General features: G+C 40.3%; 2 protein-coding genes across 15 annotated transcripts in view; one reads left to right on the top strand and one right to left on the bottom strand.

The window, feature by feature from the left end:
• On the top strand, window positions 1–24216 carry XPA (XPA, DNA damage recognition and repair factor). Of its 13 annotated transcripts, XR_006196063.1 has the most exons (8): window positions 1–305; window positions 2264–2374; window positions 6920–7025; window positions 9933–10098; window positions 12874–12991; window positions 21325–21896; window positions 22463–22532; window positions 22652–24216. XR_006196063.1 is itself a non-coding variant. In XM_042913862.1 (6 exons), the coding sequence occupies exons 1-6, from the start codon at window positions 134–136 to the stop codon at window positions 21471–21473; spliced, it is 822 nt and encodes a 273-aa protein (XP_042769796.1). In that variant the 5' UTR covers window positions 1–133; the 3' UTR covers window positions 21474–22602. The 13 variants fall into 13 exon arrangements, 2 of the variants coding, with proteins under 2 accessions (XP_042769796.1, XP_042769797.1); XR_006196065.1 differs by lacking the exon at window positions 22463–22532 and having other exon boundaries at window positions 21325–21541; XR_006196060.1 differs by having other exon boundaries at window positions 21325–22532.
• NCBP1 (nuclear cap binding protein subunit 1) overlaps window positions 24165–25575 on the bottom strand; it is a 37895-nt gene continuing 36484 nt past the window's right edge. For both annotated transcript variants that reach the window (XM_042913855.1, XM_042913856.1), the window contains one exon: window positions 24165–24697. In XM_042913855.1, the coding sequence (XP_042769789.1) occupies window positions 24584–24697 (114 nt within the window). In that variant the 3' untranslated portion in view covers window positions 24165–24583. The remainder of the gene's footprint in view (window positions 24698–25575) is intronic.

Raw genomic sequence — 25575 nt, 5'->3', positions numbered from 1 at the left:
AGGCGCTCTCGGAGGTTGTGTGGTGAAGTCAACGCCGAGGCGGTGCGGGCGTCGCGGCGGGGCGGTGGGCAGGCTTCGGCGCGCTGATGCGCTTGCGCGGGGCTAGATTCTCTGCCCTTTGGGGAGCGTGGAGATGGCGGCGGTTGGGGGACCTTCGCCGGAGCCGGCGGCTTCAGAACAGCCGGCGGAGCTCCCTGCATCGGTGCGGGCGAGCATAGAGCGGAAGCGGCAGCGGGCGCTGATGCTGCGCCAGGCCCGGCTGGCGGCCCGGCCCTACCCGGCGACGGCGGCTGCGGCTACCGGAGGTTTGGGCCCTGGCGGCGCTGCCCCTTCCCTCTGGCGGGCCGGGTACCAAGTCCTGGGCGTGGCGTCGGCTGCCCCCTTGTCTGTGCTCCTGTCCTCCCGCAGTCCCGGGAGTCCGCTCGGCGGGCCGTGTCAAAGCGGGCTGTGCGAGACCGCCGGCGGGTCCGCGCTGGACCCCGGGCTTTCCTCACTGCACCTGGGCGGCCCAGCTGCCGTCTTTAGCTTGGGCATGCGGCCGCTCTCGCCGTCGGGAGGTACCAGCCAGTGTCGGTGGGCGCCTCAGCTTTCCCTTTCTGCTCTCTTCCTGCTGTGCCTCCAGCAGTCCTAGCGGTAGTCCTCGTATAAAGCTTTTAGACTTGTAACCCATTGCAGGAATAATTCTGCACCGTTCCCGAATTCATCAACTCAACAAAGGGCGATTGAGTGCATATTCTGGACCCGGCACAGTGCTTGCTACGTGCTGGGGCACCAAGAGAGGTGGTGAGCTCCTGCCTTCGTGGGGCTCTCAAGAGTAGCGCTTGTTGTGCTTCACACCTTTCAAGTTAGCTAATTTGATTCTGTTAACTTGGAAAATAATTAGGGCAGGGTTTGATACTCGTATTTTACTGAGGTGGTAACTGAGGACCAGGAAAGGAAAGGGATCTGCTGGGGTTCATAGGATCAAGTCCAACAGGTTAATCGGGACTAGAATTGAGGTTATATGATACCGGGTTCAGGGCCTTTCCTTGCCACCGACTGCCTCTTCTATGCAGCCATCTCTCAATTTTAAGAAGAAAGGCTGTTATTATGTCTAAATGTTATCTTACCCCCTTTCTTAGGGCAGCCCTTAACTGCGTGTCTGTCATCTATGTATGTACGTTGCTGTGGTGTAATTTTCCACTGGAGCCAAGTAATAATCTTCCCTAGGGATTGAAAATATAGTTTGGTTGACATGCACTTCTTTAGGACCACCTCTGTAACACGAAATACACATGTTCCTAAAGCCACGTCCCCTACTGTATGAGTAGTTGAACACATGTAGAGCCCTTTTCACCAGCCAGAAGTAAGGAAGAACGCCAAGAGTCTGGGGCTGGCAGCATGTCTTTATATTTATACTGACCCTGAATCTGTAAATTCCAGCCACTTTTAATGGTTCTGGTCTCATCCTTTCTGTTTTCTAGTACTTTTTTTTTTTATTAGTTTCTCAACTTGAGACGTTCTGGAGTCGGGACAAAAAGTTGTTCATTTGCGTTAATATTTGTGATTTTGTAAAGGTTTGTAGATCTGTACTAAATGGCTGTGGAACCCGGGTGTGTAATAGAACAATAAGCTGGCATAAAACTTTTGGTCATGGAAAGCAAGGTAGAATGAATATTCTGTAAGGTTTCCCAGGCACTGACCCAAGAACTGAACTGTGCTGTAACGTGGTATACAACCTGTTGTGCTTCAAGAGTTAGGTTTGGTGCTGAGATTTTTTATCTTTGCAGTACTTTTATTTCAGTGTGCCGTACAATTTTCATTTTCCGACTGAGCTGTGACATAGGCCATGAAAAAGACTACTCCAGCTGGAGTAGTCAGGACCATCACTTGAGCAAGTGCTCAGTCATGCCAAGACAAAGCCCAGTTTCTCCGCTGCCCCACCTTGCTGTTTCCCCAGACCTTTAGCACCACATTCTAAGCAAGTTCTTCTCCGTCTTTTTCATGGCATATGTCATAGATCAGTCTTTATCCACAGATGATGTGATTATGTATGTAGAATATACAGACTGTTTTACTCCTTTCCAACCTTTATGCCTGTTTTATTTTCTTATCATCTTCTGCTAGCTGGGCCCTTCAGTATAACGTTGAGTAGAAGTGTTAATAGTGGACATCCTTGTCTTGTTTGATATCTATTAAATTTAAAGAAAGTTCCTGTTTATGCACAAGGGAACTTAAGGGCTTACCTAGTTAAATCATTGACCACTTTACTTACTTTTTATAGGCGTGGCTAATGTAAAAGCAGCCCCAAAGATCACCGACACAGGAGGAGGCTTCATTCTAGAAGAGGAAGAAGAGGAACAGTGTACAATTGGAAAAGTTGTCCATCAACCAGGTAAAGTGTATTTCCAGAAAGTTGGTATCTAGATTGGTCATTTTGAGTTACATGCATAATTCTTTGCAAACTGATGTTAAATAATACCTTCTTATAATCAGTGAGCAGGTTAGCTTTATAAGAGTGACAAAGTTTGGCAGTTTTGCTGGTAGATTAAAAATTAAACAGATGTAGCAATGGTTAATTTCACTTGGGGTTTGTATACTTAGGTTTGTTTTATGATAGGCCAGGATAGCCAATATATTCACTGGTCGAATACTCAGTTACCTAGATAGGCTGAAATAAGGGGCTAGAACCCAAGAGATACAATTTAGGACGTTATTTCTTTTGTTTGTTTGAAGGAAAAAAAATGGGATATGTATCTGTATATATTTATCTTGGTGAGGCTTAAAAAACCCATTCTAGGGGCACCTGGGTGGCTCAGTTGGTTAAGTGTCCAACTTTGGCTCAGGTCATGATTTTATGATTCGTGAGTTTGAGCCTTGCATCAGGCTCTCTGCTGTCAGGGCAGAACCTGCTTTGGATCCTCCGTCTCCCTCTCTCTGCCCCTCCCCCACTGGTTCTCTCTTTCTCTCTACCAAAATAAATAAATAGACTTAAAAAAAATGCATTCTAGTTTTAGCTGTGGCAACAGAAATGTTATGTATTCACCAAGATGGGTAATAGTCTCGTCCTAGTCTATGTGTGCCTAAACTCGTTTCAGAAGCTGAGACTTGAAGGATTAAAATATTTGTTCAGTTTGGGTGCCATATTTAAGAGGGATGTTGACACATGTATAGTGTCCAAAACGGGGGGGTCAAAACAGAAGTCTTCAAATTGACACGTGAGGAACAGTTGTCAAACTGGTTAGGTTTAACTGAGGAACACTTCTAACTGCCTGCAAATGCAAGAAGTGCCCTGTTGTGGAAGAGAGTTCACACTGTGATTTGCTTTGGAGGGCAGAACTTGGAACAGTGGGTGACGATTACAGTATGGTGAGAGAGTATAATGAAGGAGTGCCTTATATATACTTAGCACTTTGCACTTACAGAATGTTGGCACATAGAGCATGTGAGCCTTATGGTGACTCTGTGAAATGGAAAAACTTTCTAACTATGTAAATTGCTGCCTCTAAATAGCAAAGCGTTGGAGGGGTTCAGAGATTAAAAGACCACCTGACCAGGATGTTTTAGAAAAGCCCTGTATGAGGAGGGAAGGCATTGAATGAAAGATCTTGAAAGTCTCTATGCTTTTATGGATATGAAGACTCATTGTAACTTTTTTCTGTAGATTTTGGAATCAACTGTGGGCTGTAAAGCCTATGCTTTTATTTAACAGATCACACAACAAATATTTATTGATAACCTATTGTAGTGCCTTCCTGCTTAACTAAGGTATGCATGTGGCATTGCTTGGTATGCTGCTGCTTGTAATAAGAACTTTGGTAAGGAATCGTGGAAGTTAGGGAAAGTGTGTGTTGGTTTGCAAACTGGTCTGGTGCACAGACGGCAAGAGAGACCAAAGAAAGAGACCACTCCAGATTGGTAAGTGGCAGTGTTAATTAGCAAGGGAACTTATAAGGCTTGTCTTGGGTGGCTGCAAGACAAGCAGATCTCTGCACCCACCTGCCAAATCTTAACAGTTTATATAGAGGCCTTAACTGGGTTCAGTCACATATTCAGGTCAGGTGGCCTCAATGACACTTACTCTCCCAAGGCTTTGTCCTTGGAACAGCTCCCACTGTGGGATTGATGGGCAGAATGTGCATTCCAAGAACAGGGTAGGGAGTGAGGAGTCTCTAATTGCCCAGGTCTGGCTCATGGGTCAGCTGGCCATCATGTCTTCTCCATTACTTCCTTCAATAGTGTCTCCTTTGGGAGGCCAATTAGAAAAGGCCCTCATTCTCTGGGCTTAGTTTGGGCCAAGGTTCATGGCTTAAAAAGTGGTCATGGGCTGCATTTTGGCCCCTGTTTGCCCCCCTTGGCCAGATGCCTTTGCACAAGGGGGCTGGCACAACTTGATGTGGCTGACCTGTGTGGGTAGAAGAAAACAGGGAGAATGATTAATATTTTCTATCACGTTTTCTTTGTTAATTTTAAAGACCTTCAGCATAGCTGAAAAAATCAAAATTATCTGAGTCATTTGCCTATAAAGCAAAGCCTGTCAAATGCTTTTATAATCTAGAACAGAGGTTCGTCAGAATAACCAAGAAGATGATAGGGGAAAGTGGAGGGTGAAGAGGATCTAAAGGTACAGACTTTTAGTTACAGAATAAGTCATGAAGATGTAATGTACAGCATGGCAACTAGTTAATAGCACTGTACTGCACATTTAAAAGTTGCTAGGAGACTAGATCTTAAAAGTTCTCGTAAAATTTTTTGTAACTATAGCAACAGATGTTAACTAGACTTACTGTGATAATTTCACAATATATTTATAAATATTGAATCATGTTGGACATGTGAAACTCATACAATATAGCACTTATACCTCAAAAAGATATGTGTGTGTTGGGGGGGGGGGGGGGTGGGTGTATACACACATATGCATGTGTTAGCTCTGTCCACAGAAAGGGCCTTGCAGTGAAGATAGCCCAGTAGCAATGAGCATACCTGGTGTCCAGATCTTAGATTCTGTTACTGTTCCCCCACTAAAAGGAACCAGGGCCCTTCAGAGAAATAGCTGATTCTAGGGTTGGGGCAGGATGGCTACCAGGTGAGTTTGGGGCATTTTGTAATGCCAGTAATATATAAGTATTCAAAAAGTAATAGAGGTATGTTACAGGGACATAAGAGCCAGCTTGAAGGGGCTCCTGCTGGCCACATCTGAGATAAATTGAGCACCAAAGTAATTAAGGACACTAATAAATTCAATACCATTGGAAAATACAGGAATCCATGAGTCTATGTCAATAATAAATACATGAATAAATGAATGGCCAGGAGGGAAGGATCTTGCATACAGTTGACTGCCAGTTTCCACATGGCAGATTTAAAGGGATGATGGAATTGAAAAATCATTATGTAATTTAAAACTTTTCATTATAAAGAGTTTTTAAAATTAGGAAAATATCTGCACCTTTTATGGCTTTTGATTAGTAATGCTATGCAGTAGCCTCCTAATTGGTATTTCTGACTGCAGTTTATCTCCATTCTTAACACATTCTGTAATCAGTTTTTTGAAGATATCATTTTGACTATATTTTAGCTTTTCCTTTTGTCTATAGCTATGTCCCTCTAATGTTTTACAAGGAAGAGTGATATTTTTGTTGGAGTTTGGAGATTAGTGGAATTGAGGGATGGTAGAATATTAACTGACCTTGTGGTGTTGGGAGTAGGTAAGGGAAGGCAGTGGTAGGAATATATTGAACAAATTGTGAACAAATGACAACAAATGATAACTCTTCCTGTTGGGAGTTGTGGCAGTTCTTAGAGCTGGGGCTTGGCAGTAGCAGTCATCCTGAAGAGAACCAATTGTATAGGATAAAGATCCCTAGCTAGGTGTTTGAAGTCCTTAAAAAAACTGAGCTTTACCTAGTGTAGTTTCTGTGCTGGGAATTGAGGGTGGATAGCCAAATATAATCTTTACCCTCAAGTTTACAGTCTTGTGATTGAGATCAGTGTATTTGCCCTGTTCATGGTGGTGTTGGGGGCCAGGTGGAATGGAAGGAGAGAAAAAGTTTCCCATTTGGAAGTGAATCCTGTGTTGTCTCTTCTAGTGTTAACTTGCTCTTTGCTGCTTTCCCCATGTTATGTGTTAGTGCCCATCTTCCTGTCTAAGCAGCTCCCTCCCCTCCCTTCGACTCTGGGACTAACCTTTCTCTCAGAAGTATGGTGGTAGGCCAGATATGGTCCCCACAGATGTTCACCGTCTAATCACCCTGGAACCCATGATATATAACCTTCTGCATCAAAAAGGAATTTGCAGATGTTATTAAGGTTAAAGTCCTTGAGATGTGGGAGATTATTCTCTATTATCCAGGTGGGCCCGGTATATTCACAGAGATACTTAAAAGTAAAAGACAGGAGAGAGTCACAGGGAGATGTGATTATGGAAGAAGCCAGAGTGGTGGGAGAAACTGCTACTTCCAGCTTTGAAGATGGAGGAAGGAAGTCATGGGTCAAGGAAGGCAGGCAGCTTCTAGAAGCTGGAAATGGCAGGTAATAGATTGTCCCCTAAAACTTCCGGAAAGGAATGCAGCCCTGCATACATACACCTTGGCTTTAGCCCACTGAGACCTGTGTCAGACCCACAAACTTCAGATCTGTAACATCATAAACTTGTGTTGTTTCAGTCAGTAAATTTGTGGTAATTTGTTACAAGCAGCAATATGAAACTAATACAAGTACCTCACACATAGGTTTTGTGTTCAAAAATACTTGATGAATCGATAGTTTTTTCCTTAAAATTTTAAGGTAAGTATAAGATTACCTAATCATGTTTTGTCTTTTAGGTAAATGTATTTGCATCAGTTATAAAGTACATACTGATAAATTTAAGATAGGGGAAAATCTGTTGTTCTGTTATAAAAAAGGACACTTAAAGAATTAACCTTCCTTTCTTTAGGACCTGTTATGGAATTTGATTATGCGATATGTGAAGAATGTGGTAAAGAATTTATGGATTCTTACCTTATGAACCACTTTGATTTGGCAACTTGTGACAACTGCAGGTACTTACTTCAGACAGTGTTCTCAGTTGATAAAATTTAATGTTTGCATGCAGCTTTAGGGCAAATCAATAATTAGAGCCATTTGGATTTAATATTTTCTTAGTAATTATGATTTTTGTTTTGGGTGTTTCCTAAAATTTTTGTGACTTCCATATTGCTAAAGAAATACGGAAGCCCGTGCTTGTGAAAGGTACGATGTGTCGCATAAACAGGAAGGATGGCCCTGATTCAGCCATAGATATGTCCTCTCCTTTCTGTGGGCCTGGTGGGTCTTTACCATCTGTCAGTAGCAGGTTCCTAACCTCTCTCTTCCCCCAGCTGCTAAGGGTCCCCTGTGCTTACCCCAGTGTGTGTAGACATACTGGTCAGAGGACTGGGGCCTTCAGTGAGAGGAAGGGAGTGAAGCGTCTCCAGCCACTCCCCTGGCACTCTCAGAGCACCCCCTTCCATGCACGCTTTACTCTCCTGAATGGGCAGGGGGAGAAGAGATGAGGAAAACTCACATTCTTCTCTCATCCTTTTTCTTCTTTTCCTAGCTGCTGTCCTCTTCTTCTGTCACCCCAGGATAATCCTTCTCATTCCACATGGTTTTGTCCTTGCTGTTTACCCCGGCCACATCCTGTGTTGGTGTCTTTCATGCCTTAAGACCCTACCTTGGAGTCTTACTTAGCCCTCTTATCTGTTCCCTGGTCCCACTTCTTGGACCTGCTGCCCTAGACCTTTTGCTCACCTGCCTGGAGGACTTGCCCTTTCTGAGTCCCTGCTGCAGCCATCGGGAGACATCCCCATTGACTTGTTGCTGTGTAGGATCTTGAGAAGATAGAATCCTGAGAAGATAGAGATGTTTCTGGTCTTGTGATTGGATCTGTGACTGGAAATGTTTGGAATTACAAATTCCAACATTCCAAAAACGTTGGAATTACAAACAATATAAAGTCTCTTCCCATTGACACACAGTGGTTAAGGTCCACAGTATTGTCACTCTTTAAAGTACGGATAGCTTTCCGGGGCGCCTGGGTGGCTCAGTCGGTTAAGCGTCCGACTTCAGCTCAGGTCACGATCTCACGGTCCGTGAGTTCAAGCCCCGCGTTGGGCTCTGGGCTGATGATGGCCCAGAGCCTGGAGCCTGCTTCCGATTCTGTGTCTCCCTCTCTCTCTGACCCTCCCCTGTTCATGCTCTGCCTCTCTCTGTCTCAAAAATAAATAAACGTTAAAAAAAATATTAAAAAAAAAAATAAAGTACGGATAGCTTTTGGGAACAAAATTACCACGTATAATCTTATTTCCATGAGAAATTGATGTATCACTTTAAAGAAAGTTGTGGAAAGTAGTCTGGAAAAAAGATATTTTTAAACTTCAAAGTAATTAGGAACACAGCCTTCCATTCTGTTTCCTTTCAAAATTTTTGAAGATTTTAATTTTAGTACAGTGTTGTTTACCTGTCACCTCCTTTAGCTTAAACTTCCAAATTATTTAGCTTTCATAAAGTTATTTCTAACGTTGAGTCTCCCCTACCTGATCTATACCTCATTTCAGTGAAGGCCAGTTTTATTTACCGTATCTCTGCTTATCCAGTGTTTATTCCAAATCCATTTGCCTCTGTTGTTCATTCCATATCCTCACTCAGTTTATCCCCTTACCCCCTCACCCACTTCTACCTCAGCTGAGGCCACCATCAGCCCTTGCCTGGAGCACCGCACTGGTGGTCTTCTAACTGGCCTGTGTCCCCCACTTTGCACCATTGGCCTCTTCTATGTAGATGTTTTAGTTAGAACTTGTCAACGGTTCTTAATCCATCTGGAATAGAATGGTCTCACCGCTGCTTACAGGGCCCCTGCCTGTCTTTAACTTGATCTCCCATCGTTCCTCACCTTCGTCCCTCCCTTTAAGCCTTCTGGTCACACCGGCTCATTGCAAAGCACATTCCTGCCCTAGAGCTTCTGTTCTCTCTGGTTAGGATGTTCTTTCTCCAGCTCTTCAAATAGGATGTTCTCTTTTTATTTTTTTTAATGTTTATTTATTTTTTGGGAGAGAGACACACACACAGAATCTGAAGCAGGCTCCAAGCTTTGAGCTGTCAGCACAGAGCCCGACACGGGGCTTGAACTCAGGAGCCATGAGATTATGACCTGAGCCGAAGTCGGACACTTTAACTGAGCCACCCAGGCACCCCTTGATGTTCTCTGACTTTTTAAGGGCCCTCTTCAAATGCCCTCTCATCAGTGGCCTTCTTTGATTACCCAGTCTACTAGAAAATTTCTTTTCCCTTGCCATGCTTTATGTTCCTTTATAGCACTTTTATCTGTCATGATGTTTGCTAACCAGAATGGGAGCTTCATGAAAACAAGGCTTTGTTTTCTTCTTTGCTGTATTCCTAGTACCTGTACCTAGTACCTTCCATGTATCTGGCATGTATGTGGAGAAAAAATAAATGAGAAGAACTATGTAATTGACTATGTCTCCGTTTTTACCTTGGCTTTGAAAAAGCTCAAAGCCAACTGGAAACTGAACTGTGTTGGGACAGTTGGACCTTGCATATTTATATTCCTTTTGGCTCACTCATCCTGACTTTGTGCTTTGATTTATATTTTCTCACTCATTGGGTCTTATTTCTCCTTTATATTTACTGTACTCATATTAAGAGATTTCAAATCCATTGTGGAAAAGAGGGACTTTAAGTAGAAAAGAAATTCTTAGAGTGTTAAATGACCTGGATCTTTGGCTAATATAATCTAGCTTTTCCAAATAAGTATTTTTCTGTTAGAATTTTTACGCTGCTAACTTGACTGTGAGAGTCCAAGGAAAAACTTTTATGTTTAGGCACGCATGCCCCTAGGTTGTTGGACTATTTGAAAACTTAGTTTATTTAAAATAGCTAACTTAGTACTGGACTTCATTTGTTTTCAGAGATGCTGATGATAAACACAAGCTCATAACTAAAACAGAAGCCAAACAAGAATACCTTCTGAAAGACTGTGATTTAGAAAAAAGAGAACCAGCTCTTAAATTCATTGTGAAGAAGAATCCTCATCATTCACAATGGGGTGATATGAAACTCTACTTAAAATTGCAGGTCTCTGATAAGTTATACTCATGTTAAACCCTCGATCAGGTGAAGTTTTAACAATAAACTAGTGATAATTAGTTTAGTTTTTGCTTACAGTTAAAAAGATCCTTTTCCTTTTGTTGTTTTTCTTACAAGTTGCGGTCATATGTGATGACATTTAATAACATTTTACTTTTTGGAGTGGTACTTTGGGCAAATATATTACTATGGAGTAATGTTACTAGTGCAATTAGGGAACTAAAAAACTTGGGAGTTAAGGGTTAGGTTCCATTTCCCTACCCACCCACCCTCCAATGAAATTCTTAAAAAGTTTCAGGAATTTCACAAATGCCTAAGATCTAACTCCACTTGGAAATAATCATCTGGATCCCTGTCATGTGTCCAAGTAACTCTACTGTGTCTCACAGTGGATCTTCTCAATTCCTCATGTGGTGGTGATGGTGGTATAGGTGTGCAGAGATAGTTACCCACACCCATAAGGAGTCACTAGCAGCCTCCTGTATCCATCCCATAATGGTACAAAGGTTATATTTTTGTGCCAGTATATAAAAAAATACTGGGAGGCATTGCTTTAGAGCAGTTTGATTGGAAAATACTAGAAAATCCTAGTATCTCCAAATAAAATTAAGAAGCTGCTTTGTAGGGGTGCCTGGCTGACTCAGTCAGTAGTACATGCAACTCTTGATCTCAGGGCGTGAGTTGCTTCATGTTGGTGTGGAGCCTACTTAAAGATTAAAATATATATATATATATACATATATATATATGTATATATATATATAGTAAAACCAACCATTTATTGAATTTTATTAAACCTAAGACACTGTTGATTAGAAGATTCACTATTATTTTATGTACCATTAACAATTAAAAAATGCCAACCCAATGCTTTCTCATTACTTGAGGCTTTTATTTTACACTTACTGAAATAGTGCCATCAGACTTAGTATAGTTTATTTTATTTTATTTTTTTGCTATACGTCATGCTTGTGCATACATAAATAGGAGAATGCAAGTACGGATAAGATATTCCTAAACTTCTTTGCATTCAGAGTCCAGTTCTTCTGAATTGCCTTTTGACTCAGTTGTTAAAGTACCAGAAAGCAGATTGCTGCTGCAGCATCTTCAGGGGTATTAAATTGTGGAAAATGTGATGTTTTAGAATTTAGGAAATGCCAGTATGTCCCTTTATTATGTTAAGAGGAAATTTGAGCTTGGCTACCTTGATTGATATTTTGGTCCCCTTAACATTATTGTGAGAGAGAGCCTAAGCATAATTCTTAGTATGTATGTGAGTCTCCTAAATGTAAATAAATATTATAAAGAGTAAAGATATTATAATGCAAAGTTTTTAAACAAGAATAAAGTCTTTTAGGTCATTCAGGTGCCAAAGTTTAAAAAGAAGATGATACTCTAAAGATCAGAAATTAGTCAAGTGGATGGAAACTGTAATGAACTGAAGAGGAGGAAAGGAGTAGTTATGGGTTCTCTGTGGTAGGAGGGTTTTTGGAGGTGACCTCATATTGAGATGGCTGTGGCTAAGTTTTTTGGTGAGTGTGACAAAACTTATCAGATGCACCAACTACTTGTACTTCTGTGAATTTATGTGAAAACAATGTATCCGAGAAATAATTATAGTCAGAGGACAGCTTTTCTATTTATAGTCTAATTAAGCATACATTTATTGAGGGTTTTATAGGCTTAAATAGAAGTATTATTGAGTTTCTAAGCACTAATTTTTAAAAAATTATTTATTTTTTAATTTACATCCAAGTTAGCATATGGTGCAACAATGATTGCAGGAGTAGATTCCTTAATGACCCTTACCCATTTAGCCCTTCCCCCCTCCCACAACCCCTCCAACAACCTTCTGTTTGTTCTCTATATTTAAGAGTCTCTTATGTTTTGTCTCCCTCCCTGTTTTTATATTATTTTTGCTTCTTTTCCCTTATGTTCATCTGTTTTGTCTCTTAAAGTCCTCATATGAATGAAGTCATATAATATTTGTCTTTCTCTGATTGACTAATTTCGCTTAGCATAATACCCTCCAGTTCCATCCACGTAGTTGCAAATGGCAAGATTTCATTCTTTTTGATTGCCGAGTAATACTCCATTGTATGTGTGTGTGTGTGTGTGTGTGTGTGTGTGTGTGTGTGTGTGTGTATACCACATCTTCTTTATCCATTCATCCATCGATAGATATTTGGGCTCTTTCCCTACTTTAGCTATTATTGATAGCGCTGCTATAAACATTGGGGTGCATGTGCCCCTTTGAAACATCATACCTATATCCCTTGGGTAAATACCTAGTAGTACAATTGCTGGGTTGTAGGGTAGTTCTATTTTTAATTTTTTGAGGAACCTCCATACTGTTTTCCAGGGTGACTGCACCAGTTTGCATTCCCACCAGCAATCTAAGTGCTATTTTTTTAAAGTTTATTTATTTTGAGAGAGTGCACTCGAGGAGGGGAGGGGCAGAGAGAGAGGGAGAGAGAATCCCAAATAGGCTCCACACTGTCAGTGCAGAGCCCAACATGGGGCTCAATGTCATGAACAGTGACATCATGACCTAAGCTGAAATCAAGAATGGGACACTTAACCGACTGAGCCACTCAGGCACCCATCTAAGCACTATTTAATCTCTTAAAAAAATTTCAAATACTTACAAAATTGCCTTTGAGTGAGATCATGTTTTGGTGCTCACGGATTTAATCATTAAAACTTTATAATACTTAACAACTCTGAATGACAGCTTATTTAAATATGGATTCTGTGTTGTAGATTGTGAAGCGGTCTCTTGAAGTTTGGGGCAGTCAGGAAGCATTAGAAGAAGCAAAGGAAGTTCGACAAGAAAACCGAGAAAAAATGAGACAGAAAAAGTTTGATAAGAAAGTAAAAGGTAAGTGGCTACATTTATCTCAGGAAGGACCGTGTTTTACTGACTTGCAAAAAGACTTTAGCTAAGTTCTTCTTGTTTAAAGATCTGTCACCAGTAGATTGGTATGTTTTTTCATAGATTAAAGAAAAAAAGACTTAAAGTTTGCCCCCAGTAGGTGTTTGAGGCTCTCGGTGCAAACCTCACAGTACTGCAGTTCTAAAAAGCATGTAAGTCCTCCTCTTAAAGTGAATTATGTTTTTATGTAGGAATAGTGGGAGGATCAGGGATATCTCCCTGGTCAAGGATATGGTATCAGTTCAGTCTTAATTAAATATGACTAACAGGGTTATAAACATCAAGGATATCCACCAGCAAACTTCTCTAATTGCTTAAAATGAAAAAATTCTGCCTCAGTGTTAGTCATCTAATTTAGTAGCTAGAAAGAGCCTTCTCGCGTCAGTGGGTCTAATCCTTTTTTATATGTGAGTAAAAGACCTAGAAAGGTAGAGTGACTTGTTAACTAGATCATTATTAGCGAGGTGGGACTGGAACCAGGCTTTCCTAACTGAAAGTCTGCATTGGTACATTCATTCCTCTGTCCAGACATCTGTTTATCCATTCCTTTGTCCATCTATCTCCGTATTTGTTTGTCCATCCATCCAGTTACGCATATGTGTGTAAGTCTGTCGTATCCATCTGTCCATCAGTGCATCCAGTAGTTAGTGTCAACTATGTTCCAGGTACTGTGCTGACATAAATGCTGGAGTCAGAGTTGGTCAGAAGAGAAAGGCCAGTAAACTTAATATCATATGGGAGCATGATAAGTACTGTGATAGTGGTGAGCACAGGGTGCTCCCGGAGCACTAGGAGCATTGTTTGCTGTATCGCAGAATCCCTAGAAAGAGTCTTACACAGTAGGCATAAATGTTCCTTATGCAGTAATTGTCGAGTCCCAGTGTGGTGTCAGGTATATATAGATAGCACGTATCCTATGTATTTACAGGGCTCTGCATATACTGAATTGATCCATTTAAAATGAGGGTCTTAGCCATAATAAATACTTTTGTATGTATTTAGGATTTAGAAGAGGTTTTGGAAGATAGTTCAGATGTCTTAAAAAAGAACAAAAAATTTTTGAATATAAGCCTGCCTTGTTTCTTCGTGAGGATATGTTTTCCTCTCTTTTCATCATAAGATTAATTCATGTGCAGTGCAGAGAAGTTAGGAAACTGCAAAGAACTTGTATTCTAATTCCCAGAGACCATCAGTAGTGATGTTTTAATGTCTGGTTTTTTAGTTCTTTTCAATGCATAGATGCTTTAAAATTATTTCTTATAAAAATGGAATTTTATGAAGCTAATTAAAACAACCTCTTAACATCCCTATTTATATTTTTATATATAGTTACTTAAAATACCAGCTCCTGAATCAGAGGGTAAGCACACTTTTATGACTTTGTTAGAAGTTTCCTGTTGCAAACTGTGCCATATAAAAGCATTTCATTGAAGAATCTTCCCCAAATTAGCCACTGCTGTACCAAGCCATTGAAAATACCTGCAAGAATCAACTGAGAGGCTTTGGAAAGACTTTTAAATTTGGTCCTTTTCATCTTTTATTAGGTTATGCTCTACCTCATGCTTTACTCTAGCCCTTCCTTCTTCCTGCGTCAAGGAGAGCCCTGAAGGGTACAGTAACAGAGGGCTTCTTACTGGGTTTGAAAGAGGACGGCAGAGTTACAGACTAGTTACACATCAGCCTGGGGTTTTTACTACAGCTACCCTGAATCAGTCACCTCAACTCTTCCTTCTCTACTGCCTCTTTAAGCAACTTTCCTGGTGGTGTTTTGGTACAGACAGTAATATATGGATAAAGGAGTTAGAAACTTAGACCTGCAGAGTGATCAAATACTTTAAAAAGGAGGGCTAGCTGTAGTTTTTATTGAGATACTATTTCTGTAGTTTGGTCAAGATGTCTTCTTCTAAAGGTGGCTAAATTTCTCTAATTTGACCAACAATAAAAGATGATGGCATCTGTTTTATGCTTTTTGCTATAAAAATTAAGATAATCCTGTAGATCAACTATTAGTTTGAATAGAACAGTTCTTTTGAGATTTATACAATTTTCATAGGTATTAAGTATAATTGGCTGTTTCTCTCACTGTATCAAATTGCTGCCATTAATCACCAGATAAAACTGGATTTTCCTCTTCCTTGAAGAGTTCGAATTTTCCCTGAATTTTTTCTTGGACCTCTTAAGACTGGTTTCTTTAATTCAGTTCATTTCCTGTCTGGATGAAGCATGCCTTTTTGAGGAAATTTTTTCTGAGTGGTTACAGAAGTGGTAGAGTTTCCAAGTCCCTATAAATCTTAGAATGTTTTTCTGTTTCCTTTGCATTTGAAAACCTGAGTTCTCTCTCAACTATATAAGCATTACTCCATGTCTTCTGGTGTTTAATGTGCAGAGGTCAGTGTGATACCCTCTTTAATTATGGCTTCTTCTTGTTGGTTTACTTTAGAGGTTGGTGAATATGTTCCAGTCCTCCTGACTAGGCCACAAAGGGCTGAGAGTGGAGTAGACACTGTAGAGATTAGAAACAAGGACCTTACCATGCAGTTTGCTCAGAACAGAGAGGAATAAAAGCAAGTCTAAAAGTCTTTTAGTTGAAAAGAAATTGGAACCTGGTTCCTCTTGGTCTTCTGGTTTTGATCCACAAAGAAGCTGACACAAAGCTTACTTAATGTAAAGGTAAGAGATTACATTTACCTGCTTTTAGAATATGATCTGCTTTAGCAGTTTGAGAAAGAATTGATCTTACTACAGAAGAAATTTAAGTATAAATAGCATAAAGTATTTACAAATACAGACAAAGTGAGAGACAAGAATTGTCAGCAAATTCACATTGTTATAGATCTCTCCAATCCAAGAAGGCATAAGTAGAAATGATGGCGTCACCGCTGCTCAGTTTAACTGGATTTCAGAAAATGCCCTGCGTGCTGGCTTTGCTATCAGATGAGAACTTTCAGTTGGTGCAGATACACGGAACGTTTTGGGCTTGCATGCCTCTCCACAAATAAAGTGGAGAGGAGTGTAGCTTTAAAGAAAAGCCTTAAGTTTTCTCTTACCTAGTACTGGCAGAGGTTGGCCTTCTAAAAAATGGAAAGTGATTCTTCATTGTTTGTTACTATGCACTTTCCCCCCAAAAGAGGTGGGTAAGAAAAGCCCATTTGGGGGCTCTTTCTAAGTGAATGGAGATTTTACATCCCGGACCTGTGGTTATATGTATGACCATTTTCAGACTTCTGTCAGCAGTTTGAAGGACACAACTCCGTGTTACTCTGCTTCAGTTTATGGAGGACAAGATCAGATCAAAGCTTCATGTTATTTTGACATTTCCTTGCGATTTTTTTCCCTGTAGTTAACAAGGAGCACCCTGTGTCAGAAGTTCTGTGTCAGAACTTCCTGCCATCCCATCAAGTGTTCAGAAACTTTGGTCTCCTTCAGCTAGTTCTGTTGTGCGTTTACCTCAAAAGCAGCATTGGGCCTCTTCGAATACATGCTGCCTCTTGTACAAAATTAAGATATTAAGCCAAATAAAATTAGTTTTAGAGTGGTATAAACTAAATGTTTCAATGAAACAAGGATTTAAAGGAAAACTTCTTTGGGTAAAAAGTATAAGCAGTCTCTGAAGATATCCATAGCAAGACACTTGTAAATGTCCAAGAGAGGTAGCCCATAGCTTTCTGTGCTGTGAGCTTCTAGGCCGGTGGGACTAGGAGGTTGCAACACGGAAACCCGCTGTGTTGTTCTGCAGCTCAGCTGGGCTTTCTGGGCTGTGTGGCACATTTCCTCCTCCCCACCCGCAAGGTTTCCTTAGCTCTCCCCAGGGCTAGTGAATCTTTCCCATTCTTGGAGGCTCTGACCTTTCTGCCTCCCTCTTCTCACTCAGCAGTAGGTGGTGACCTCTGCTTTCCAAAGTTTTAAGTTGCTTAAATGAAGTAACATAAACTTATTAATCTTTAATTAAAAACATTTTAATTTCACCAGATGTTGACATTTTGCCACATAGGTTTACACACACAAACACACACACACTGCTGAACCATTTAAGAGTTTTCTTGCAGACATTGTGGTTTTTAATATTTCAGCATGTCATCTCCTGTAAACAATGACGTTCTATGTAACTGAAAACAGTGTCACAGTAAGTTTAATATTCATAAAATGCTATTGTCTAGTATGTAATCTTTCCCCAGTTGTTCTAATGTCTTTCACAGTGTTTTAGTTGTTGGAACAAAGGGGGCCGGTCAAGGGTGATGCCTGTGTGTACTCTTTTAGGTCCTCACCTGTTTTATCTTTCATGACATTGACATTTTTAAAGAGTCCGCCACCTGTTTTGCAGAATGTCCTTCTATTTAGATTTATTAGGAATAATTAGGAAGGAATGCTTCCTAGGTGATGTGTCCGAGTGTGTCACATCCGGAAGACACGCTAGACCAGTTCTCTAAGAGAGTGATACTCCGTTTGATTGCGAGGTTAAGGCGGCATCTGCTAGATTTCCCCACTGTCAAGGTACCCTTCCCCTTTGTAATTCGTAGGAAATCTTTGGGTTGGACTCTCCCATACTGCGGGAACACCCCATTCCTTAAGTCTCACTCAGGTTTTGGTACAACGGGGATGATTCTTACCTGCGTTTGTTGTTACTAGGGTGGATATAAATGGTGATTTTCTGTTATTCTTTCTGTAATTCTTATTTGGCTTCCTTTGGGAAGAAGACCTTTTTTAGTATCAGTTGGCTTCATGGATTCTTACTTTCAAATCAGTGTTACAGTCCATAACTGATGCATTTTGAAGCTCAAATGGTCTCAAATTTGGCCTCTTCCAGCTAGCTCCTGACTTTTTAAGTTTCATTTTGGAATGGAGTTCAGACTTCCATAAAATTGCAAAGATAAGTATAGTTAAGGACACCCACGTATCCTTTACCCAGATTGATAATATTGTTGGGGCGCCTGGGTGGCTCAGTCGATTAAGCGTCTGACTTTAGCTCAGGTCATGATCTCACGGTTCATGAGTTCGAGTCCTGCATCGAGCTCTGTGTTGACAACTCAGAGCCTGGAGCCTGCTTCAGATTCTGTGTCTCCCTCTCTCTCTGCCCCTCCCCTGTTCACACTTTTGTCTCTCTCAAAAATAAACATTAACAGATCTATTGTTAATGTGCCATTTGTACTCTGCACACAACACACACTCTTTTTGGAACCATTTAAGAGTGGGTTGTATATCTTTACCCTTTACCCTAGTACTGCAGCATGTGTTTCCTAAAAATAGCAGTGTTCTCTTACAAAACCAAAGTACAGTAGTGATATTTTGATCTAATCTGTCATCCATATTCTAGCTTTGTTTGTTTACCCAGTAATGTCCTGTGTAGTTTTTCATTATAGTAGAGGATCCAGTCTAGAATCAGGCATTGACTTGAGGTACCAAGTCTTTCTAAATTTCTTTATTATGGAATATTTCCACAGCCTCTCAGACATTTTTGAAGAAGTCTGTTCCCTTCGCCACCTTGCCTTTTTAGAAATGTTTTTCATTTGGGGCTTTTCTGATGTTTCCCAATGGTTAGATTCAGGTTATGCGTTTCAGGCTGGAGATAGTACATAGGTAGCAGCACATCTAGGGACAGATGTCCATCTGCCCTTGATAAGCAAAAAAAAAAAAAAAAAAAAAAAGTTAAGAGCAAACAGATCCCCTTCTTCTCCTTAATACCTCCTTGGAGATTTAGCAGCCATTCATGGATGGTTCTTGCCTGAAGCAGTCTTCAGTATACTCTTTGCAAAAATTTTCTAATTTCACTGCTCTCTTCACAGTTAACCAGTCAGAAGTCCACATTCCACAGCATCCCTTCTGCCATTTATTATTATATGGATTCATGAATTCCTGTCCTTATTTGTCTCAGGTTTGGGCCAGTAGGAGTCTCTTCAAGCTAGCTCCTGTGTCCTTTTGCCATGTCTAAACATTTGTTGAAGGTTTCTTTCTAGCACAAAACACGTGAATATATTTTTATGTCTGCCCATATATATTATAAATTAACACACTGAGTTCACACTGCTATAGCCAGTTCTAATCCAGAATGCTAGGGTTCATTCTAGTTTTCTTCTTTGTAACTCCCTTCTCTGACAGTGAGAACCTGATTCCCATTATCCTTAATGTGGTTATCTGACTGACACCCATTTGTGTGCTGCCTCCACTGTAGGGAGATCCTCCTTCCCTTTCTTGGGCTCCCTCTGCCCTACCACAGATGCCTGCCTGCCTTGCTTCACTGAATGGTTGTTCAGGAAGTGAAAGAAGGCAAAAAAATGATAAACGTATCAGTATTTTAGTACTTATTTTCTAGTCCACTTTTCCAGGAATGTCTAGTAAATACTAAAGATTTACCTTCGTTTCTTGTCATTGTTCTTGATCGACTAGCTGAAGGATGGGAAGAAAAAGCCGTAAAGTCAGTAAAAACCTGTGTTCAGTTATGACCAATTATGGTCAGTAAACTAGATTTTGTTGTAAGTATTCTTTTAGCATTAAGCAAATATTTTTCTTATTTATCTTCTGGAGTTCATGTAATGCTCAAAGCAGGTAGAGGTTAGCTTAGTAGTGACTGAGACTGGGTCAGATTTAGAGTGTGTTTTCTCAGTGGAGTAGTAGAGGAAAAGTGGCTAGGTAGGATACCTTTTATCAGAACAAAGTTGAAAAGTAGTTATTAGAATTCAAACAGGAGACCTCTTCCTGTCATTATCTGAAGCCAGGAGGCATCTGTGCTGGTCAGCACATGATTTCACTTTGTATTTAGAAAATGTCCTAAGGTAAAATAATAAAAGGATAGGGCATTCCAGATACATCTAGAAAAATTTGCATTCTTCAGAGAGAGAGAATATAGGAAGAAAGATTGTTTGGATGAACACAATTTTCCCCATAGTTTGGAAAGTGTCTAGAGGTGTATACACGGAAGCTTGACAATAATGGTGTGAGATAAAGTGCTTCTCATACTGGAGGTGTGAAAGGCAGCACAGCTTTAGTGGTTAATAACACAAAGACACCTTTGCCATTGACTAGTGGTTTGGCCTTAGGCACAACATATGTAACTTCTTTGGGCCTCAGTTTTCTCGGCTGTTGAAACTGGGATGATAGTTTACTTATCTCAGAGGGTTGTGAGGATTCACTGTGTTTATAGATTCAGTGCTTAGAACAGTGCCTGATAATATAGTCCTATGTTTGCTTATCCTTCTGACGCAGTGAAGGGCAAATTACAAAGATGCAAGTATTTAGATACTGCTTATCATAAATCTGAAAGGGATTAAAGAAAATGTGTGATTACTTGGTGTCCAGTGATTTTTTATGGTTGAGATTGTGTAACCTACTCTTTCTTAGGTAGTGCCCCTGTCAACAACAGTGCTGGGCTTGATGGATCACTGGTCAGAAAAGAATAATGTAAACCGTGTGGCTTATTATTCATTAATTTGGAAACTGAGAAGTTACTAGCTTAATTTTCAGTTAATAGTAAGCATTTGGTGTCTTCAGGTAATGCAGTGTGAACTTTTAAAATGTAATTTGGCTTAGTTGCTTTCAAAGCATCCAGCAGTTTTTTTTAAATGATGTTTTCACACGATGCAGTGGGAAACGTTCTAAACACTGGAATAAAGGACTTGGATTCATATGCTATCTTTGTTCTCTTTCCCTACCTGCAAAAAAATAAAGTGAAATAAAATAAAAACTATGGTTCTTTCCAGCTCTTAATGGTCTCTGATTCTTATATTTAGGTAATACAAGAATGCAATAATTGGCAGTCCCTCTTCTAAAATATTGCTCTCATTTTATAGGATAAAGAACTGAATGACCTTCAGGTCAGGTGCAAAAGTAGTTTTTCTGAGATGAGACACCAGCATAGCAACAGAGTTCTTGGCTTTCTAGTTATCAGACATAACTTGACCTGCCTCTTACAGAAGTAGCTCCTAACATATGGAACTTTGAAGTTCTCCTTGTCCTGAGTCGTCCCAGCTGACACCCCTTACCTGCTGTGGCATCATTTTCCTTAGCTGCTTGAATAAACCCCATTCTTTTATGATCTTGTTTCTATTCATCTTCTGAAGTTTTGTGTTTTGCTGTCCCTCTAACCCATTTACCCCATTTCTCTATCAACCACTTCACATGGCTCCCAACAGTGAGGAGTAATTTCACAGGCCAAGCTTGCCATGGTTCTAGAATCAATTTTGTTATAAAAGTAATGTAAACCGTTATTTGGTTTATACATACACCCCTGGTGGATTTGGGGATTCAGCTGAACAGCATCATTGAAGAACTGGCTTTTATTTTCTTAGAATTACGGCGAGCGGTGAGAAGCAGCGTGTGGAAAAGGGAAACAGTTGCTCATCAGCATGAGTATGGACCAGAAGAAAGCCTAGAGGAGGATACGTACCGGAAGACTTGTACCATGTGTGGCCACGAGCTGACCTATGAGAAAATGTGACTCGTAAAGTGTAACGTTGCCACAGATGAACGGGACACTCCTATAAATCATGCTTCAGGAAGAAATTTGTATGTTGTGGCTTAAAAGCAAGTTTCAGTAAGGGTCCAGCAGGTCTGGTTGTAGGCAGAATACTGAGTCTGGGATTGCTTTTTTCTACAACAGGGATGGGAGCCAAGGGGCGGAGTAGGTTCAGAAGTTAGGTTAAAGCCAAAATTGAGAAATAAGAAACCAAGCCAAACCCTATATTGGAACAGGAGGAAGAGCTTTTAATAACAGCAGAAGCTGGCTGAACAGGATCCTTCTCCCAGAAATAACGGACGGTGGTAGATCCTGAACCCAAGGCTGGCCGGGTCTTCTAGACCCTGTCTCCGCATAAGGGAACTGGGGAGCTGTTGTTGGATAAGCCCTGATTCCCAGCAGGAAGTGAGTTGTGGGAGTCTGATCATGTTTCCTGTATCCTTGGGGTTTACCACCATAGGCCTTAACGTCCATGTCTAGGTAGCCCTTTTCAAATCCAGATTCAAATGGAAAAACAGCCATATTGTTTTACTGATCAAAGAAGGTGCTGTTAGTAAGTTTATCATAACTTGCTAACATTTTACTGAGCATTTACCATGGGCCGGGCAGGGATGATGCCAAGTGGCTTACGGGTATTCTCCTATAATCCTGGGATGGAAGAGAACTTCTCTGTTTAATTAGCACTTCTAAAGGAAGTGATCACCTACAACCCACCATCACCCCAGACATATGGATCAAGTTTACCCATTTAGTTCTGCCTCTGTCTTATCAAAAGGCTTACAAGGTAGTTATACTAATAAGAGGATTTGATCCAAATGTGCCTGATTACAGGGTTTGTGCTTGTTTCTTACAAAAATATTCAGGTTAAGATAAACCGCATGTTTTCAAATTGTTCTTTGACCTGGCTTTTTTAGTCCTGTTGCTACAATCAGAGAAATAGGATGGTCATATGTTTTCATTTTCCTTTCTAGATCAGATCTTGCAGATTATACTTGAAGAAAGGCAAGTCTGAACAAGTCCAACCCAAATAGGCTTAAGACTGTAATTACTAATTGTTCTCTATACAAGTATCCAATATAGAAATGTTTTATATAAATACTAAAAAGTTTAATGTATTAGTCAAGTTTTTTTTTTTTTAAATGTGCCAATTATTCATTCAGTAAAAACTGGACAGTGGGCAGCAAGACCTTCCTGGGACCATGAGAAAGCTTCCAGCTTGAGGACAAGAGTACTGAGGGATCCAGGCAGCTGACAACAGCATTACTGCATGGGAGATATAGAGCCCTTGAGCCACATGGACCTAGGTTCCAATTCCATTTTTTAGCTGTGGGCCTTGGGTAAGTTACTCTGTGGGCCTGTTTCTATCTGTCGGATGGGCATGATCCTCTCAGGACTGTTTGAGGATTACATATGGCAGATCTGTAGCACGTGGCATCTAACAGCCACTTGTTAATGAGCACATTAATATATATATAGTATATAGTTCCCAATTTGTCTGGTTTCTTATATCTTTGAAATTCAGTCTGCAGTTTTCCCTAAACTTAGCTGCCAGATTGTGAGCGGGGTCACATCAGTGCATTCTTGACATGAAGAGAGGATCCAAGAAATTCCTCTAGAATTCGGATCAAGCAAGTATAATTAGTCAAACTCTGCAATACATTGTGAAAGATTTATAAGTCAGTTTAGGGTCAAAGTTCCCAAAGCCTTAAAGGGTCATCCTTTTGGCTTCTTGAGGACAAGAGCCATGTCTAACTGAATACTGTTTGTGGGAAAGAGGAACAGTATAACCCAAAGAATATTTAGCCGAGAGCCTGGGTTTTAGACTCCTTTCGGTAGTAACCTGCCATGCACCCTTAATTCTGGGAACAATTCTTGTTTTACATGGTATGGTTATTTAAAAATCCTAGGAGTTCCCATCTCTTGACTATATTCTGTAGTCACCAAATGAAGGATACTCCAAAGAGACCACGTAACAATATGAAAAATACTAATACAGCATAAATTTATGACATAAATAAGTGAAAGATACCTATGTTGTACAAACAGAGAAATACTACTTATCAGTTGTGGGGTTGTTGATAAATTTTTCCTCAGGTTTAATGAAGGCTTATTAAAATGCTAGAAATTTGCAATGTCAGATAATTCCCTATTTTGCATATTTTACATGTGTACTCATTTATTATCTTAGTTAAGCTTTAATACCATGTAAGAAACTGGCTCAAGAATTAGTAACTCCTTGGACTTAAATTCTATAGAAACAAAGTCCATACCTACAGTACAGTTTTAGCCAATCCAAACTAGCTACTTCTATTTCCACTTTAGCATGTACTTCATAATTGGACCTTGGACAAATCTGTCTCAGAGAACAGAGGAAATGACTGGACAGCTCTAAGGTAATGGTTCCCAAACTTGTCCACACACTGGCAATCACCCGGGATCACCTGGGGAGCCTTAAGAACTACGGCTGTGTCCCCCGCCCCCCTGTGGTTTAATTTAGAAAATAACTTTAAAGACTCTCAGGTGACTTATATTCAAACAGATTTGGGTAGTGCTAAATAAATAACACTTAATATGTGTAACATTTTAAAACACTAAGATCTGAAGAGAGAATTGTGAATGAGGAAATCACCAATCTTAAAGTAGATTGAGATGATAAATCATGAAATACCAAAGTTTAAAAAACATTTTTAGTTTTATTTCAGCCATGTTAGGTTATCCATGAGCTGTGAAAAGCTATGCTACTTGATAGTAAACCCACCAGTTCTATATACTACTTTGTAAGCTGGACCTCTAGTGTTCACATACCTCAAATCGCTTCTCTTTTGTGCCTTAAGGAGAAAAAAATACCAGAACAGTTGTATCTGTCACAGATATAATACATCCTATGGTCATCGTCACATTGTCAGTAGGGAGTATTTGCCTTGTAGGGCCAATTAAAGGTAATCAATTCTCTATTCTTCACTGTCCTCCTCCCCCCCCCCTTTAGTAAGTGAAAGGGTGCTACAAGAAAGCAAGCATTCAAACCATCAAAAATAAGACAAATTATTTTGAGATATTAAAAAAAAAATCTTGACAGGGTAATAAAACGACCCTTAGGCCTGTAGGGCACAGAACTGCTGGAACACAGCCAGGATATGAGGGTCTAATTCAGCGGTGAAGAGCAGGTTCTCCAGGGTCACCATGTACTGCTGGATTATTTGGTGATGCTGTGGACGTAAAAAAGGGGGTGTTTAGATCAGGAGAAAGACCGCATAAGCAATCTCGCAGGATGTTTCCCTCAGCAGCCTGCCCACGTTGTGGAATGATGGGAAGCGTTTGGGGAAAAAAGTGGTTATGCTTGATAGGAAGAATGGGCTCCTGAAAAGCCCCAACATTAAGAACATGTAGAGGGAAATGGAGAAAAAGGGATGTTTGATAACTTAGAAACTGGCGAGAACGGAGTCCTTTACGTAAATGTAATTCATGCTTCAAGGCTTGGCAAGAGTGCCTGGTGCTACAGACTAGGTTCAGCTGGGTCTCTCCTAATTAGGACCAAAGACAGGACTTTGTAAACGGAGCCCAGACAGGGACTGACCCGGCAAGATTAACAACCCAGGAAGGAGGATTAGAATGAAGATTGCTGAAACAAATATTTTGCAATAAAAGTTTTTTTGCTCTTATTGGTTAGAACATTTAAGATTGTAAAAGAATAGAGAATTAGCCAATGACCTGTTAATTTTTTTTAACTATTCCACAAAATAAACCCAAACCTCAGTATAGGTCTTAAATAGCTCATCTGTCTCACTGAAAATCAGTGGCTTGAGGCTATGTGAGAAGAAAGTGTCATGAAATAATCTCTTCTATGTGTGCCTGTCTGACTTACATACACGGAGATCCCTACCGGACTGAAGAATGGCAGTTAGGAGTCTGAACTGCATATAGAACCAATTTCACTCTGAATATTCTGATGAGCAACAGGAGCAAACAGACATTAAAAGGGCCTTACAGACTATTACGAAACTTCCCAACAAATCTGACCATTTTTTAACATGGGAAGCCCTTGTGGCTGAGAATAGTGATGTTCGTTATCTAATCAGGGTTTCCC

This window comes from Panthera leo, chromosome D4, assembly GCF_018350215.1.
Source record: "Panthera leo isolate Ple1 chromosome D4, P.leo_Ple1_pat1.1, whole genome shotgun sequence".
Taxonomy (NCBI): Eukaryota; Metazoa; Chordata; class Mammalia; order Carnivora; family Felidae; genus Panthera; species Panthera leo.
The sequence above is the reverse complement of the archived record's forward strand: the minus strand, read 5'-3'. Positions and strand labels throughout refer to the sequence as shown.